Below are 16,387 nucleotides of genomic sequence, written 5' to 3'. Positions count from 1 at the left end.
TCGTGACGCCCTGAGGCTGCCGGCCTCGTGTCTCCGCTTGCACGAGGGCGTGCGAGGCCGTCGCACGCGGGGATTCGGCTCAGGCACGTGCCCGCCGCCGGCCCCTCCTGCCACCCCCACGCCCCCCGAGTCCCAGAGAGCTGCCCCCACCCTGGGGACCCATCGCCGTGTCCCCAAGGGATGGCTTAGAAGGGGGACCCCCCCCCCGGGGTGGGGGGGCTGCGAGGGCAGGGTTGGCACCTGGGCATGGAGCACCGGTGGAAGCCGGACCCGAGCCCAGCGGGAGCCGGGTACCCTGGCTGCTCCCCCCCCCCCCCCCCCGCTCCCCAAATCTCCATCCCGAGGGGGACCCAGGGCTGCCCCCCCCCCCCCCAAATCTCCATCCCCGGAGGGGGGACCGGGCCAGAAAAGGGGACCCGGGGCGTCCCCGGTGAGGGGACCGGGTGTCCCTCCGAGCATCCCCGCGGCCGGGATGCGGTACCACGGCGCGGGGGGGGGGATGCTCGGTCGCCTCCCCCCCCCCCCTCCCTCCCTCCCTCCTTTCCCGGCTCGGCTCGGTCCAGCCCGGTCCGGTTCCGCCCAGCCCGACCCGGTGCCTCCAGCCTCCCCCCACCGGGCGAACCGCTCCCCCCCCCCCCCCCCCCGCCCCATACACCGGGCCGGTAACAGCCGCTGCAGCCACCGGCGGCGGCGGGTCCCGCTCGGTAGAGCGACGGGGGCCCGGTCGGGGCGGGGGCGCGGTGCGGACAAAGACAACGGCGGCGGCGGCGGCGGTAACGGGGCCCGCTCGGGGGATGCGGTTGCGGCGAAGCTGAACGGTTGCGGTTCCGGGACCGGCTCCGGTAGCGGTGGAAAAGGGGGTGGGGGGGGGTGGGGGGGGGGGTTGGGGAAGAGCCGGCCCGGTGGGTCTCCGGTACCGGTAGTTGTTGGGCGGGGTCCGTGCCTGCAGGATGCGCTTCATCCCCGGCCTCCTCCTCCTCCTCTCCGCCGGTTCCCCCGCGATGCAGGTAAGGGCGGGCGGGGGCGCCGCGGAGCGGGGAGGGGGGGGGGGGTGCCGGTTTTTTTTTTTGGGGGGGGGGGGGGCGGGCCGTGCCTTCAGCTTCCCCCGGGGATGCCGGTTCGGCACCGGTGGGGATGCCGGGACCTGCCCTGGGTGTGTCCCAGGGATGGGGACCCCCGGCACCCCAAGGTGCCCACCGAGGGATGCGTTCCGGGGTGGGGGGGGGGGGGGGGGGGGTTGTTTGTAGGTGGCATTTTGGGTGCTGGGGTCCTTCCCAAGCCAAGGAGCGGGTGCTGGGCTTCGTCCCGGTGTCCCACCACCCCTCCCAGCCTCAGGGATCTCACGGCCACCTGGGTGCGGGGACGGTGGCGTGCCCCCCTCCCCGGACGCCCACCCGGGGGGTGTCTGGAATGAGCTGGGGGATGCTGGGGCCCTCGCCCCGTGCCAGCGCGGCGGCGGGGACACGTGGGTGACAGATGGCTCTGGCGGGACCGGGAGCGCCTTCACACGTGGCTGCCGAGGACGAGGGAAGGCGACGGCCCGGATCCATTCCGCCTCACCCGGGCCGTGCCACGTGCCGCGGTTGTCCCCCGACACCGGCGTGGACGCGGGGTGCCGGCTCTCCCCCACCCTGGGGGACACTGTGGGGTTGGGGATGGGTCCAGGCCAGCCTGGGGGGGAAGCAGGCACCCGTGGGTGCACCACGGCAGGGTTTGGGGTCGGTGCCGGCTCTGTGCCGGGATGAGCTGCCCGTGCGGGGACAGACGGGCGATGCGGGTCCTCTGAGAGCAAGCCACCACGGTAGCACCGGGAAGGACCCAGATCCAGCTGTGCTCCAGCTGTGCCCGGCACCACCGGCGCGGTGGCAGCTGCACGGGCACCCGCCGAGGACGGGTGTCACAGGCTTGTGCGCCGTGTCCCAGCGGGGCCGTGCGCTGTCCCAGCGCGGTTCCACCGCCTGCCTCCCTCCACCCAGTGCCACCGGGGATGACACCATCCCAGCACCAGCGTGCCGGCGGCATCCTTGTGCCGGCACGGAGGTGGCGAGGCGGGAAGGTCCCAAGGGCTGAGACCATGAGGACGTAGCTCTGTGTCCCCGTGTCCCCCTCGTACCCCCGGGGCTGCCTCTGTCCTCCAAACCGCCTCGGCCCACCTCTGGGTGCCAGCTCTGGGGCTGCGGGAGGTCAATCCATGGGGACGGGGCCAGTTTGGTGGCCCCGTCCCTTCCCCGCAGCCCCACGCGCCGGCTTTGGCACCGCGCGGGGCCCTAGTGGGGCAGTGGCCAGAGCCCCTGTGCCGGGCCTGGTGTTATTTGCAATTAAGCAGTTCGTTATTAGCAGCTGGCCCTGCTGAATATTCAGTGGTGGTTGTGCAGCCTGTTGAATATGCATGAGCTGGGGTTGCCAGGCTAGGGGCTGCGCCGGCCTGGCTGGGTCTTCCCTGCAGCTGCTTCCCGGGGGTTGCTTTTTGGGGTGCCGGTGTGATGCTGGGGCTGAACCAGGGCCAATTTTGGGCAGGAATTGTGTCCCCAGCCTGCCCAGAGTGTGGCCCTGCCACCGCCCTGCTCGTGTCCCCAAGCTGCAGGTGATGGGGCTGGTGTGGGACCCCAAACCGGTGACGGGGCAGGAACGGGATGCGGGGACCCGGCTGTGGATGGCTGGGGTCCGGAGAGATCCGGGGGGGCCTTGGTGTTCACAGCCGCATCCGGATCTCCCCCTTTTCCCCTTAAATGGCTTCTCTGCCCCCACCACCCCGATGGGGTTGGGTTTTGGGGTGGGGTCGCAGCCCCGCTGAGGTCCCGCTGCATCCGCACCTCGTTCCCCAGCACCGCGCTCAGCCCCACCTAACGCGCCGGAGTTAACGAGCTGTTTGCGGGCAGATTTCTGGTCTGGGCTGGAAGGGAATGCTGCAATGGAGTAATGAAGAGGTGGGGAGGAGGTTTGGGGGTCTCCCCTGTCCCCCTGCACTGCCCTGGCTGTGCAAAGCCCCTCAGGTGAAGCTGCCCACCCGGTGTGCCCCGGCGTGCCGGTGACACGCTCGCCCCGTGAGTGTCCCCACGGGAACGTGTGGCACGCGGGGCTTGTGGCAGGTAGGAGATGGGGGGGGGTTGGGGGTTCGGAAGCCCTGCCCCGTGACTGTGCCGTCAACACCCCCCCCAAAAATGGGTCCTCGATGTGTCAGCTGCGTCGCTGGGGGTCAGAGCGTGGGGACACCCACGTCACGGGTGACAGTCGCACCGAGCGTGGATCCCCCGTGGGGCCAGATCCCCACTTTGGGGATCCCTCAGCACTTGAGGGGGGGGTGTCTCAGAGGTGAGCACCCACCCTTCAGCCCCTGCCGGGGTCTTTCCCACCTACCAGGGCCTTGTCCCTGGGGACACGGGGACATTTGTCCCTGTGGGTTCTGCCTTGTCCCCTCCGCGGTGGCAGCCAAGCCGGTATCTGCGACGTAGAGCCCAAGAGCACCCCAAAACCCACGGCGTGGGGGTGGGGGGGTGTGTGTTTGGGTGGTGGGGGGGGGGTGTGGGGTGGGCTTTCCCCGTGGTTGCCGGCGTGGGAGCCTGTGCTGTGCGTGTCCGTCCCCACGCGGTGGCACTGCGTGACTGTGACACGGGAGATGGAGGCAAAAACAGGGCGAGGGGGTCCCGCTGCACCCAGTGGGTCGGGTCCCTTGGCGGGTGTGGGGGGGGGTGTTCAGGGTGGGCACCCACCGGCAGAGCTGCTGAGAGGGTTTGGGGTGTCCGGGGGGACCCCAGGGAGGTCGCTGCTGTGGGGATGGGGGAGGTGACAGGAGGTGGGGGACCGTTGCGGGGGGGGGGGGGGGGGGGTCGCATCCTTCCCGGTCCCCACAGCCATAGGTCACGGTGAGGATGGAGGTGAAGATTTGGGGGGGGCTGGGGGGACCTTGCGGGGCCTCAAAGGGGGCTGGGGGGTTGTGCGGGCCTGGGGTGATGGGTGCTCGGGGGTGCTGCAGCCTCTAAACCAGGCTGGGGGTGTGGAGGTCCCTGGTACTGGCACCAGAATAAGGGAGACCAGGGTGATGGGGGTCCTGGTCCCCTAAACCGGGGGTCTCTGGGGGTCCTGGTCCCCTAAACCGGGGGTCTCCGGGAGTCCTGGTCCCCTAAACTGGGGGTCTCCGGGGGTCCTGCTCCCCCAAACCAGGGGGTCTCCGGGGGTCCTGCTCCCCCAGACCAGGGGTCTCCAAGGGTCCTGGTGTCCAAAACCGGGTGTCTCCGGCGATCCTGGTCCCCTAAACTGGGGGTCTCCGGGGGTCCTGCTTTCCTAAACCAGAGGTCCCCGGGGGTTCTGCTTCCCTAAACCGGGGGGTCTCCGGGGATCCTGCTCCCCTAAACCGTGGGTCTCCGGGGGTCCTGCTCCCCCAAACCAAACCATGCCGGGCTGCTCCAAAGGGAGCTGGACTGGACGGTGCCGTACCGGATTGGGACCATCCCAAACCGGGACCGTACCGGGCATAAAACCCACCCTAAACCGAGACCTCCCCGAACCGTACCGACCAGACCCGCCCCAAAAACCGGGGGCCGTACCGGGCTGGCCCGGGGCCAACGGTGCCGACGTCACTCCGGAGCGGCGCCGGCCCCCCCCCCCCCCATCTCCTCCTCCCCCCCCCCCCCCCCCGTTATAAGGACGAAGGAGACGCGGGGGCTCCGCAGGCGGCGGGGGCGGCGCGGCCGGTGCGCGGTTCCCCCTCGGCGGGCACCGGTACCGGTACCGGGTGGTGGAGGAAGAAGAGGAAGAGGAGGAGGTGGTGGGGAAGGCTTGGGGGGGGGGGGGTTGAAAGGGGGGGGGGGGGGGGTGTGTGTGATGGGCATGCGGCGGCGACGGCGACATGACGGTGCCGCTGCTGAAGATCGGGGCCGTGCTGAGCACCATGGCCATGGTCACCAACTGGATGTCCCAGACTTTACCCTCCCTGGTGGGGCTCAACGGTACCGCCGTGTCCCGGGCCGGCACCTCCGAGAAGATCGTGAGTCGGCCCGGTACCGGGGAGGGGGTACAGCGGGAGATGGGTTGGGGCGGGGTGGTGGTGGTGGTTATTTTTGGGGGGGGATGCCCGGGCTGCGGCGCGGAGCTGCGCCACCGGTAGCCGGGATGCGGTGCACCGGGAGCCCCCGCTTCTTCCCACCCGGGCATGGGGACCCCCCCCCCGCCTTCCCCTGGGCACCCCCCCGTTGATAGGTACCCCCCCATCCTCCCTTATTCCCCGGCGGGATGCACCGGGGACCCCCCCCCGACACGGGTATCCCCCCCCCCTCCGCTTTCCCTCTGGGTACAGGACACCCCCCCCCCCCCCCCCCCCCCGGGGATTCCCCGGGCATGGGGACCCCCTCCCCGGACAGGGCACACGGGACGCCCCCCCCGGGGCATGGGGATCCCCCCCTCCCTGCCTTCCCCCCACCCCAGGCAGAGTGCACCGGGGACCCACCCATGGGGGCTGGTCTCCCCAAGGAGCCTGGGGCTGGGGGGCGTCTTTTGGGGGGCTCCTGACCCCCTTCTTTCCCCCGGTAGACCTGAGCTGGGCAGTTCCTGGGGGCTGGGGCAGGGCTGGGGGGGGGGGGGCGTTGGACCCCCGTAGGGCCCTGCTGCTCCCTCCGGCCAGGGGGACTCCTGGGGGGCTCTTGACCAGGGGAGGTGGGTGAACCCCCCAAGTTTGCAGGACCCTGGGGAGCTGGTGGCTGTCCCCAGGCTGGGCGCTTCCCCCCAGTGCCCCCCCCCCCCAAGGCAGGGACACCCCAAATTTCCCCAGGGGTTCTCCAGGCTCTGGCTGGCATCAGCCCTTCGGTGCAAAGCCCCGTGAGAGCGGGGCTGGGCGTGCGGCGTGCAATGAAGTTGGGAGCAGGTGGGGGGGACACGCCTGGGGGGGGGGACACACACACACGTTTTGGGGGGCTGCAATGACAGGGCTGGGCTGGGCTCCGGGGGATGCCGCAGGCAGGAGCGAGCCCCCGGAGAGGGCTGGGCTGCGCAGTTGGTGCTGCGGGGCCTGGCTGGTGCCCAGCCACAGCCAGTAATGTCAGGGCGGAGGGGGGGGGCATAATGGGGGGGACACGTCCTTTGTGATGAGAAAACCCCTCCTGTAGCCTGAGCCTTCCTGTGCGGGACTGGGCACCCCATTTTGGGGGGGAATCCTGCCAAGGCGGGTGCTTCATGTTATTGCCAGCGCCGATCTCGGTTGTGGGGTGGGGGGGGTGATCCGGTTTGGGGGGGTGTTCAAGGAAGAAGCTGGCAGAGCCCATCTGGAGCCTGCTGTCAGCTGGGCTGCCAGACTTGCCACCCGCCGGCAGTAGCCGACCGGCTTCGTGTGCCCCCCGCTCCGGGCAGCCAGCACCCCGGCCCCCCCTGGAACCACCAGCAGAGCTGTTGGGGGTTGACTGGGCTGCTCCCCCCACCTTGGCTCTGCCCTGGGCTGATGCCAGTCCCAGCTGCGAGGGTTTTTCCCCACAGCCCTCGACCCATTCCATAGGGATCCCTAGGGATCTTTTTTGGGGTACCGTTCCTGGCCGGGCTTCTGCAGAGGATGAGCGCGGTGGCCTTCGTCGCTGCAGCCCTGCGCGTGGCGGTGGGGTCTCACCGGGCACCGCCAAATAGGCAATCATGTTGCAGGGCAATTAGCGGCACTCGGGGTAAAGCAGGCGCTGCTCTACAATAATTGGCTAATCATTAGTCACTCTTGGTGTTCGTTGTAAAATCATTAATCACTGGGAAGGAGCGCTGCTAATGCGGCTGTAATGGGCTGGCGCAACCGCCCACGGGAGCCGCCGGGACGGCGTGCCGGACCGCGGGGTGCGAGGGGCTGCCGGCACAGCCGTGGCGGAGAGCTGGCGCGCTGGTTGCGGAGCTGATCTCCCACCTGGGTTTAGCGAGGCAGCGCTTTTTCCCTGGATGCTGAAATGAGCCGGGCTTACCCAAAAGCCGGTGCTCGCCTCTCCGGCTTTGGCTCCGGGCACGGTGATGCCCGGCACAGCCTTTCACTGTAGTTTGGGGACTTGCAAAGCCCCTTTCTAGAAAACAGAGGTTCCTTTTCTGCTCTGAGGTCCAGAGCCGGATTCACCCAGTCCAGGCCTGGGTGCTCCCATCAGCTCAGCCCCGTGGGACGCTGGCTCTTGGGGGCACCGGCACTGCAGACCCCGGTACCGGAGCAGGCGACAAGTCTCAACTTCCCATGGAGCAGCAGCACTGTGTGCCGGCTGGCGATGGGGAGAGACCGGAGCATCCTCTGCAGCAGCTCCATCGCTTGCCCTGGAGCGGTTCCCCCCCCCCCAGAAAGAGGGGGCAGAGACACGGAGCGGCTCTCACCCTTTACCGCCCGTGCCGATTCGGGGCCTCCTGGCTTCGAAGGGCGCTTGGTTGGACCCCCACGTACCCAGCCGTGGCTGCTTTGCTGAGGCAAGGGGCTGAGTGGGGATTCCTGGATGCTTGGGGCCCCTTATGTCCCACAAGAGAGGGGTTAGGATGCTCTGTCAGCCCCCCCCTCCCCGCCATGCCAGGCTCCGGTTCTCTGGCAGCTCTCTGCGCCGCGGCCGAGGGTGTCAGCAATTTCTCCTCTCCCGAGCTGCGAGCGGGCAGCTTTCCCGGGGAGCTCTAATTAATAACCCAGTGACAGATTGCACAGGCTGCATTTAACCTAATAATACCGCCGGCAGCAGCAGCCGCCGCCGTCGCCAGGCCCCCGAGCCGCAGTGGGCAGGCGCGGGCAGGGCTGCCCTCCACCTCCATCCATCCCCGGGTGTTATCTGCAGGGCGGGGGCTGGATGCGGCCACCGAGCCGCAGCGGGAGAGCATCTTCCCGGGATCTGGCTCTCGCCCACGGATGCTCGCCCGCATCCCGGGGGCCGTTCGGGATGGACCCCAGGGTTTCCGCACTGTGCGAAACCCAATCTGGCAGGCAGAGGAGCTCTGCCAGCCTCCAAAGCGGTGGCTCTGAGCGCTGCCTTGCACACATCCTGCCTGCCACAGGCTGCTGCCTGGCATTAATTATGCATTAGCCCTCTATAAAGTATTTATGCCTGCCTGCTGCTCAGCCACAGCCAGAAGGGTCCCGGGTAAAGGGAAATGGTTCCTCGGTGACTGCGGATGCTCCACCCGGGATGCTCCCGGTTTGCTTTGGGCTCTTTCATTTCAGTAGCTTTTTGCGGGGGGGGGGAGAAATGAAGTTTTTGGTGCACAGGATCCTCCCAGGATCCTGAGGGCGGGAGATCGGGTGGTGCCTGCCCCAGCTCTGGGTGCTTGCGCCGTGGGTGCCAGCCCCGTGCCATGCCCAGAGGAGCTGGGGGGATCCCTCCTGCCATGGGGACCCCAATTTTGGGGGGTGGGGGTGGGGGGGGCAACTTCACAGCATGGTGCATTAAGTCTTTCCCGACGTGTATATCTGACAATCGTGCATCCTATTAATTCACCTGCCGTAGCAGGGAGCGACCGTCACGATACCATCCACCGGCACGATGCCGTCTGCCGGCGCCTTCCTAAGGGCTCGTTATCCCGCGATGTGGCTCGTCACCAGCCGGGGCTGCCGAGGACTCCCGGCCCCAACGCCGGCCAGGATCCATCTCCACTGTGTTGGAGTTGGGCTGAATAAATCCTCTACTTACCTCCCCCTGTGATAACTCAGGAATTTACTCGGTTAAGGACGAGTTTTACACCGCCATCAGTTAATTTATTCTCATTGCGCTGGAGGTTGGAGAATGGTGTTTAGCCACCGCCATGTCCAATAAATCCCTTCCGATGTGAAACATGAAGTTAAAACCGCTGCGTGTAAAGTAAAGTATCGTCCCTGGCTTGTTACAGGGAACGGGTCATTTATCTTTGCCTGGCTCGGTGCAGAAGGCGCTTGGAGAGCGATGAGTTTGCTCTTGATTTTCATAATTAATAATTATGAATTACCCATGAAATGCTAAATGGCCCAGCGCAAAAACACCGGCTTATGGCATGAATAAATCAGGCAAAGGGGAGGAGGGGGTGCATGTGGATGTTTCTCTGCTTGGTTTTCGGGGTGAGTGTGGTGGGGGGCAGCCGGAGCCTGCAGTGGTCACCCCCACCCTCAGCTGTGTTGGGAGATGGAAAGCGAAACCCCGAGCCTGGATCCACCTGGAAAAGCCGCAGCTGGATGTAAAAATCAGCTTTCTGAGGGCGGCGGGACTGGTGGGATGCTCGGCCGGCCGGGGATGCCCGGGTACCCACCTTGGTGCCCACCTGGGTCAGGGGGGGATGCACTGGTATTTCCCCACCGCTGTCGAAGGGACCCAAAATTCAAGGGGAAGGAATTAGCAATTGCTCTGCTCCCCTCCAGAGGCAAGACGGCCACAGGGGAGGAAATTCCTGCTTCGTTAACTCTATTAATGGGAAATAACACCGGGCTGGGTCTGCAGGAGGATGCAGAGCTGGCTGGTGGGAGATGATGAAGAGCATTTCCTCGTCGTTCCCTCCCACCCCGCTGTTGTTTCGTGGCCAGCCTGGGAGTGTGGGACCCACCGGGAAGCTGAAATCACCGTATTTGGAGCAGATCACTGCGGCGAAATGAGTCGTGGAGAGGGGGGGGGGAAAAAAAAAATTAAATGACCTGGATAAAAACCTGAAAGGAGGGAAAAATACAAAGTGGCTCAGACCCGATGGGATGCGAACGGGTTTTGGAGGAGCTCCGTGGGAGGTGGCAGCGGGCAGGGCAGGACCCTGGGGCTGTGCCACGATGGGATGCGCTCGGCACCGGGCTTTGCCGGCGCCGGGTTTTGCCGGCACCACGCGGTGACGGTGATCCAGGAAGGGTTCGGTGGGCTCGTCCTGGTGCTGGGACGTCGCTCCCTTGCTGGCTTGTCCCCAGCCGGCTGACGGCGGGAGGGAAGGATGCTCCGGCGTCTTGCCAAGGCGATGCCGCGCTGCCAGCCCTGCCCCAGCCCTGCACGGTTTTTGGGGAAGCCCCGTCACGCGTGGGGAGCCTGGTGCGGGCAGGCGAGCGGCTCTGGCATCCTTTGGGGCCCTGACATGTCTCCTCCTCTCTCCCGCAGACCCTCTTCCAGAGCCCCGACGAGGGCTGGCAGGTTTACACCTCGGCGCAAGCCCCCGACGGCAAATGCCTCTGCACGGCCGTCATCCCCGTCCAGGGCACTTGCTCCCGCGACCTGCGCAGCCACCAGCTCCGTCAGCTCATGGAGAAGGTGAGCGTTGGCCGGCCCGGCGCTAAACGGCGTTACCGGCCGAGCCTGCTAACGAAGCGCTTCATTCGTGGGTGGGAGGACGCGCACGCCCATCCCCCGTGGCGGGGGACCCCCCGTCCGGCGTGGGTGCACCCTACGGTGGGGTGTGACGGGCTCGTCCCTTCCCCGGGTGCTCCCTCCCCGCGCAACGTCGGCGCGTTTGCCGGTCCGAGCATCCTCGACGTTCCCGCCGCAAAGGGGGAACGTTCGCATCCTCCTGCCCGGCTTTTAGGTTGGCTGGAAGGGCGTCCGCGCATCCGCGGTGCCGCCGGCACGTGGCGATGCCCTCGCCGCACGAACCGAGCCTGCCAGGCGGCCGCGGAGGTGAAATCAGCCTGGAGATAAATCCCAAGCGGGCTTTAGCCTGCGGCCCTGTGAGCCAAATGATGTTTAATGGAGCCCGGGTGGTTTCCCCGTGCGGAACGGGGGACGTGTGGCTGCCCACGGTGGGGGGGTTCCACGCTGCCGGCCCCTTCCCCGTGGGCTCTGCAGCAGTGCCGGCAGAAGACATTAGCCTTCCCCCCCCCCCCCGCCGCAGCGCGGAGCCGTGTGCCTGAGCAGAGCTCATTTAATTTCCCCCCGGTTTTTACACGTCCGCACGGGCGGGCATGCTGCAAAACCCGATTAAACTTTTATTATAACGCGCTGCAAAAAACGCCTCTTAAGCAGCTCTCTTCCAAGGTGGCGGCGGCATCGTAAATACCAGCGGGGCTGGTGCTAATAAATAAATAACCGTTTGAGGAACACTGTCACGTTCATGTCATTTGAAAGCGTGGAAATAAAATAACTTTGCCGGCTGCGGCAGATGAAATTAAAGAATGAAAGCTCATAGACCGGGCTGGGAAATGTGCGCTCGGGTGGTTTAAAAAAACAAATAACAGCTGAAGCAGGATGAGTAAAACGCATTATTTTATACATTAAAGCTGCAGGGGGAAGAGTTTTCTTGCAAGCGTTTACATAAACGCCGGTGCGGTGGAGCGGGGAGCAACTCGTCCTCCGGCTCCCTGGGGATGGGGACACCGGGATGGGGTCTCCTGGGGCCGTGTCCCCACCAGCACCCGGTGACCACAGGCTGGTCCTGGGGGCTGCTCTCCTTTCCCCATCCCCTCGCTGCCTCTGCACCCCAAATTTCCCTGACTAAGGCCTCTTCGTTAGCAGCGGCGGGGGGGGGGGGGGGGGGGGTGTTGATTAGACCGAGGGCTTTATCACCGCCCCCGTCCCACCACGCAGGTGCAGAACATCTCCCAGTCGATGGAGGTGCTGGACCTCCGGACCTACCGGGACCTCCAGTACGTGCGCAACACCGAGTCCCTGATGAAGGGCTTGGACTCCAGGCTGAAGGTGGCTGCTGAAAGCCAGAAAAGCCTCAACGCCAAGAGCTTCCAGGTGAGCCCGTGCCCCCCCCCCACCCCGATGCCTCTCGCGCCCCGCGGGACCGGCTGCCGGGTTTGGGAGACCTCCCTGAGCACATGGTGCTGTGCGATGCTACGAGGTGGGTGGGTGCCCTGGGAAGGGTCCTGATTTTGGAGATCCGGGTGGCTAAGCATCCCTGTGGTCATCCCAGAGCTGAGCATCCCTGTGGTGGTCCCAGGGCTGAGCAGCCCTGCGGTGGTCCCAGGGCTGAGCATCCCTGCGGTGGTCCCAGGGCTGAGCATCCCTGTGGTGGTCCCAGGGCTGAGCATCCCTATGGCACTTGAGGGTGCAGGGTGGGTGTGCGGGGCAGGAGTGGGACAGGGTGCCCAGCCGCAGTGGGTGTGCAGACAAGGCACAGGGCAAACCAGCCTGGGGCCACAACACACTGCCTCCCCGGGTGCCGCAGCTGGGGGGGGGAGATGTGCCGGTGGCAGGCAGCAGAGATGGCCAATTCCCAGCCCATCTGGCTGCAAATCGACACCTTTAATTAAGCAAAACACGGCTCTTCCCTGGCAAAGCCATGATTTCCACCTGACGGGTGGCAGCCGTCAGCGCCGTGTGCTGATCGATGCAGCCTGCAAGTCAATGCTGCCCACGCTGCAGCGGCTTTGCACCCCCAAGAAATCCCATTACCGCCCCCCCCTGCTGGGGCACTGGTTTATTTTGGGAGCCTCAAGGCTTCATCCTGACAGCTGAAGAGTGTTTCTGTCTCGGGAGCGGCTGGTTCTTGGCACTGAAACAGGCCAGAGGATGCTCGGGTGGATGCTGGGCGCTGACAGTTGCAGAGACAAGACATTGATTAAACATCTGAGCTGCAGCAAATGTCTTGGCTGGTTTAATCACAGCAGGAGGTGCTGAGCCCTGCGACCGGGATGCAATCCTGCCGAGAGATGGGAACACTGGCCCATGTAATGCTGTCCTGAAATGAAAGGCGAGGAGGGAGGAAAGGTGCTGGCGAGCCGGGCTTGTTCCCGGGAAAACCCACTGAGCCGCGGGATGGCGCATGGGGCCGTGGGCCGTGGAGCAGGATGAAGGTGCTGGCTGTGGATTTACAGCGTCCTTGAGCGAAGGAGACTCGGTGGAGCAGCTTGCAGCCAGGGCCGGCTTGCTGCCGTGTTTCCCCCGCCACCGCTTCCCGGCTACGCCGGTGCGGCGGCTGGCACAAGCCTGGCAGGATCATGCACGGCTCCCGAGCATCCCTGCGGCGATCCCAGAGCGGAGCGTCCCTGCGGCATGCAGGGTGCTGGGTGCACGGGCACGCTTTGCCTGGAGCTGTCACCCATCCCTGGCACGTTCTTCCCACTCCATACTTGCACCCCATTCCCACGTCGGCTGTCGGGGACCTGCTCCGACTTTGCCGGCCGGATAGCTGAAGCCTTCGCTTGGGTCATTCCAGGCCAAGGTCAAAACACCTCTTAACCTTCTCCTTGTGCTAAAATAAGCGGAGATTTTTAAACCCTGGACCTGGCATATAACTCTGCCCGTTGCTGTCATTCCCCCAGCGCCATCACTGCGTCTTCCTGCATCCCTCCTGTGTAGAGCATCGCTCCATGTCCAGCCACCCCGCTGCTCCAGGCTGGCCGGGGAGGGGGGATGTCACCCCTTGCCCCCACACTGGGACCGGATCCTGCCTGGTTCCCACTCAGCAGAGCGAGGCGATAGCATCGGCTGTGGGTGATTCATTAGCTATCGCTCCCCGAGCGCTTGGAAAATGCAAAGCCTTGTAATTGTTATTAATTACCGACCCAGGAAACAGGGCTCGTCTCTGGTGTGTTAGCGAAAACCTCTGCGATCCCCAGAGGGAAGGACAGAGGGACAGCAGGCATGGGGACAAGCACCACCAGGCTCCAGGCACAGGCTTAATTTAAGGCGTGTGTGTGTGTTGTTTTTTTTTTTTTTTTCCCCTTGTACCCTTTAAACAGGAGCTCAAGGACAAGATGACGGAGCTGCTGCCTCTGATGCCCGTCCTGGATCAGTACAAGTCGGACACGAGGCTGATCGTGCACCTGAAGGAGGAGGTGAGGAACCTCTCCGGGAGCTTGCTGGCCATCCAGGAGGAGATGGGTGCCTACGACTACGAGGAACTGCAGCAGCGGGTGCTGATGCTGGAGGCACGGCTGCACGCCTGCATGCAAAAACTGGGTACGCTGCCCCCCCCCCCCCCCCCCGCTCCTCACCACCTCGGCTCTGGTTTGGGTGGGCACCCAGGTCCCTCCTGCTCGCAGCAGCATCCCTGTACATGCAGGGAAGGCTGGGATCCCTTCCCGGGCAGGCAGCCGATGCTGCCAGCTTCCCATTTCAGAAAACCCAAGCCGCTGTCGCTGCCCGCTGCTCTGCCCACGTGCTGGGCCTCCTGTTTTGCTGCACTGCTGATATCTTCCGAATAATAATAATAATACCGGCAACCCAGCATCCTCCACTATGTGCCGACGGGGAGTTTGCTGGTGTGGCCGGGCCCCGGGACTCACGCAGGAGCAACTTTTCCTTGGTCAGGAAGAGCTGCTGGAGCCCAGCAGTGGTTTTTCCTTAAGCATCCCCCAGCCTGCTGCCCTGTCCCCTCCTGGGGGTCCCTGGGGTGAAGAAGAGCCCTGGTTCCTCCCCGCTCGGTGCGTGATGCTCCCTCCCACGAAGGGATCTGGGCAGCATCATGGTCCCGGATACCCACCCCGAACTCCGAACTATTTTTCCTCCCAGGTTGTGGGAAGCTGACGGGCGTCAGCAATCCCATCACCATCCGAGCATCGGGATCCCGCTTCGGGTCGTGGATGACCGACACGATGACACCCAGCGCTGACAGCCGGGTGAGTGGCACGGGCACCCACGCGGATGGGGTCGGGGCACAGCCCTGCTCGGGCTTCCCACGGCTCCTGCGCGGCTCTTTTGTGGGTGTCTTTCCCCAAAACCCTCCCAGGCCCAAGCAGAGGTGAATTTTGCAGGTGGGCAGCTCCTCTCTTGGCCGGTCTGGCTCTGAATTTTTTTTGCAAAACCTCAGCACTCCTCGGGCACCGTGTCCCCTGCAACCTGCCTGGCTCATGCTGCCGCATCCCTCCTGGCTGTGCCTGCACGGGGGCATGTCCCCGGGGATGCACGCTGCCGGGGGTCCGTGCGTCTTGGTGCAAGCTCCCTGGGTTGCACGGTGCCCGTGCGCCCGGGGTACACGCCGCCTGGGGTGCCCGTGCCCTGGTGCACGCTCGCCAGCGTGCAAACCCTCTGCTCCGTCGCGCGAGGGGCGCGTGGCTGCCTCCGCGGAGCTCTGCCAAGCGCCGATGAAGGAAACCGGGATGCCGTGGTGGGAGGCTGGGCAGGAGCTTCCCTGGAGTCTCTGCAGGCTGGGAACTCAATCAGGCTGGGTGTTCCTAACGAAGCACGCCCTCTTATTAAAAATTAGCCAAGCATTTGATCTGCAGAAAGAGCAGAAAAACACGTGTAAAGGGGGGGGAAGCCAGAAAAATGCGTGCCGGCGTGTGGCGGCAGTGTAAATGGCTGGATGCGCGGCGGGGGGGTCGCGCAGGACGTGGGTCGCGTCCGTCTGTCCTGGGAGCCCATCTCAAGATGGGGGTGGGGGGGTCCCCGTTTCGGCCGGGCATCCCTAACCTGAGCCCGCTGCAGGTGTGGTACATGGACGGTTACTACAAGGGCCGCCGCGTCTTGGAGTTTCGGACCTTGAACGACTTCGTGACGGGACAGAACTTCGTGCAGCATCTCCTGCCGCATCCCTGGGCCGGCACCGGCCACGTGGTCTTCAACGGGTCCCTCTACTACAACAAATACCAGAGTAACATCGCGGTGAAGTACCACTTTCGCTCCCGCAGCGTCCTGGTGCAGCGCAGCCTCGCCGGCGCCGGCTACAACAACACCTTCCCTTATTCTTGGGGTGGTTTCTCCGACATCGACTTCATGGTGGACGAGAGCGGGCTGTGGGCCGTCTACACCACCAACCAAAACGCCGGCAACATCGTGGTGAGCCGGGTGGACCCCCAGACGCTGGAAGTCCTGCATAGCTGGGACACAGGTTACCCCAAACGAAGCGCCGGAGAGTCCTTCATGATCTGTGGCACGCTCTACGTCACCAACTCCCACCTTGCCGGCGCCAAGATCTATTTTGCCTACTACACAAACACTTCCAGCTACGAATACACGGATATTCCCTTCCACAACCAGTATTCCCACATATCCATGCTGGACTACAACCCGCGGGAGAGGGTGCTCTACACCTGGAACAACGGCCACCAGGTCATCTACAACGTCACGCTCTTCCACGTCATAAAGACGTCGGGCGAGCTGTGACCCTGTGCCGGACTCCTCTGCTCTCCCTTCCCCAGCTCTTTATTTTTCTACACTTCAGCCTCGGCCATTCTCTCGAGGGGATGGAGCCTTCCTCCTCCTGCTCTTTGATTACTTTTTAAAATTTCTTTGGTTTCTTCCCGCGGTTCATGGCGCATGGATCTCTTCTGCCTTCATTTGAGCTGACCTCGGTTGTTTTTTTTGGGTTATTTTTTTTTTCAATTTACATCTTTATTTTGATGGCAAATAAAAACAGTCTCTTTGACGTTTGATGGGGCTTGCGCTGATCTTTTTTTTCCCCCAAATTTTTAAAAAATTATTATTTGTCGCTCAATGGCTTGGTTTCCCCCCCGCCTTTTCCTGCATCCCCTCTGCCGGCGGATGCCAGGAGCCGGCTGTAATCTCCAGCCCTCTCCTCCAGATGTGCGCCGGCAGCCAGCGATGTTGTTTATGGGCATGTTTAATGCATGCGGGTGCGGGCGCTG

The 16,387-nt window shown here is 64.6% G+C and overlaps 1 protein-coding gene across 2 annotated transcripts; it reads left to right on the top strand.

The window, feature by feature from the left end:
- Window positions 1-888: 888 nt before the first annotated feature.
- Window positions 889-16,172, top strand: OLFM2 (olfactomedin 2). Of its 2 annotated transcripts, none has more exons than XM_030031054.2 (6): window positions 889-1,007; window positions 10,017-10,166; window positions 11,436-11,591; window positions 13,541-13,760; window positions 14,313-14,419; window positions 15,228-16,172. In XM_030031054.2, exons 1-6 carry the CDS (start codon window positions 951-953, stop codon window positions 15,903-15,905), a joined length of 1,368 nt encoding a protein of 455 aa, XP_029886914.1. In that variant the 5' UTR covers window positions 889-950; the 3' UTR covers window positions 15,906-16,172. The 2 variants fall into 2 exon arrangements, with proteins under 2 accessions (XP_029886914.1, XP_029886911.1); XM_030031051.2 differs by lacking the exon at window positions 889-1,007 and adding an exon at window positions 4,783-4,984.
- The last annotated feature ends 215 nt before the right edge of the window (window positions 16,173-16,387 follow it).

The sequence above is a fragment of the Aquila chrysaetos genome, chromosome 11 (genome assembly GCF_900496995.4).
Source record: "Aquila chrysaetos chrysaetos chromosome 11, bAquChr1.4, whole genome shotgun sequence".
In the NCBI taxonomy this organism is placed as follows: Eukaryota; Metazoa; Chordata; class Aves; order Accipitriformes; family Accipitridae; genus Aquila; species Aquila chrysaetos.
The sequence above is the reverse complement of the archived record's forward strand: the minus strand, read 5'-3'. Positions and strand labels throughout refer to the sequence as shown.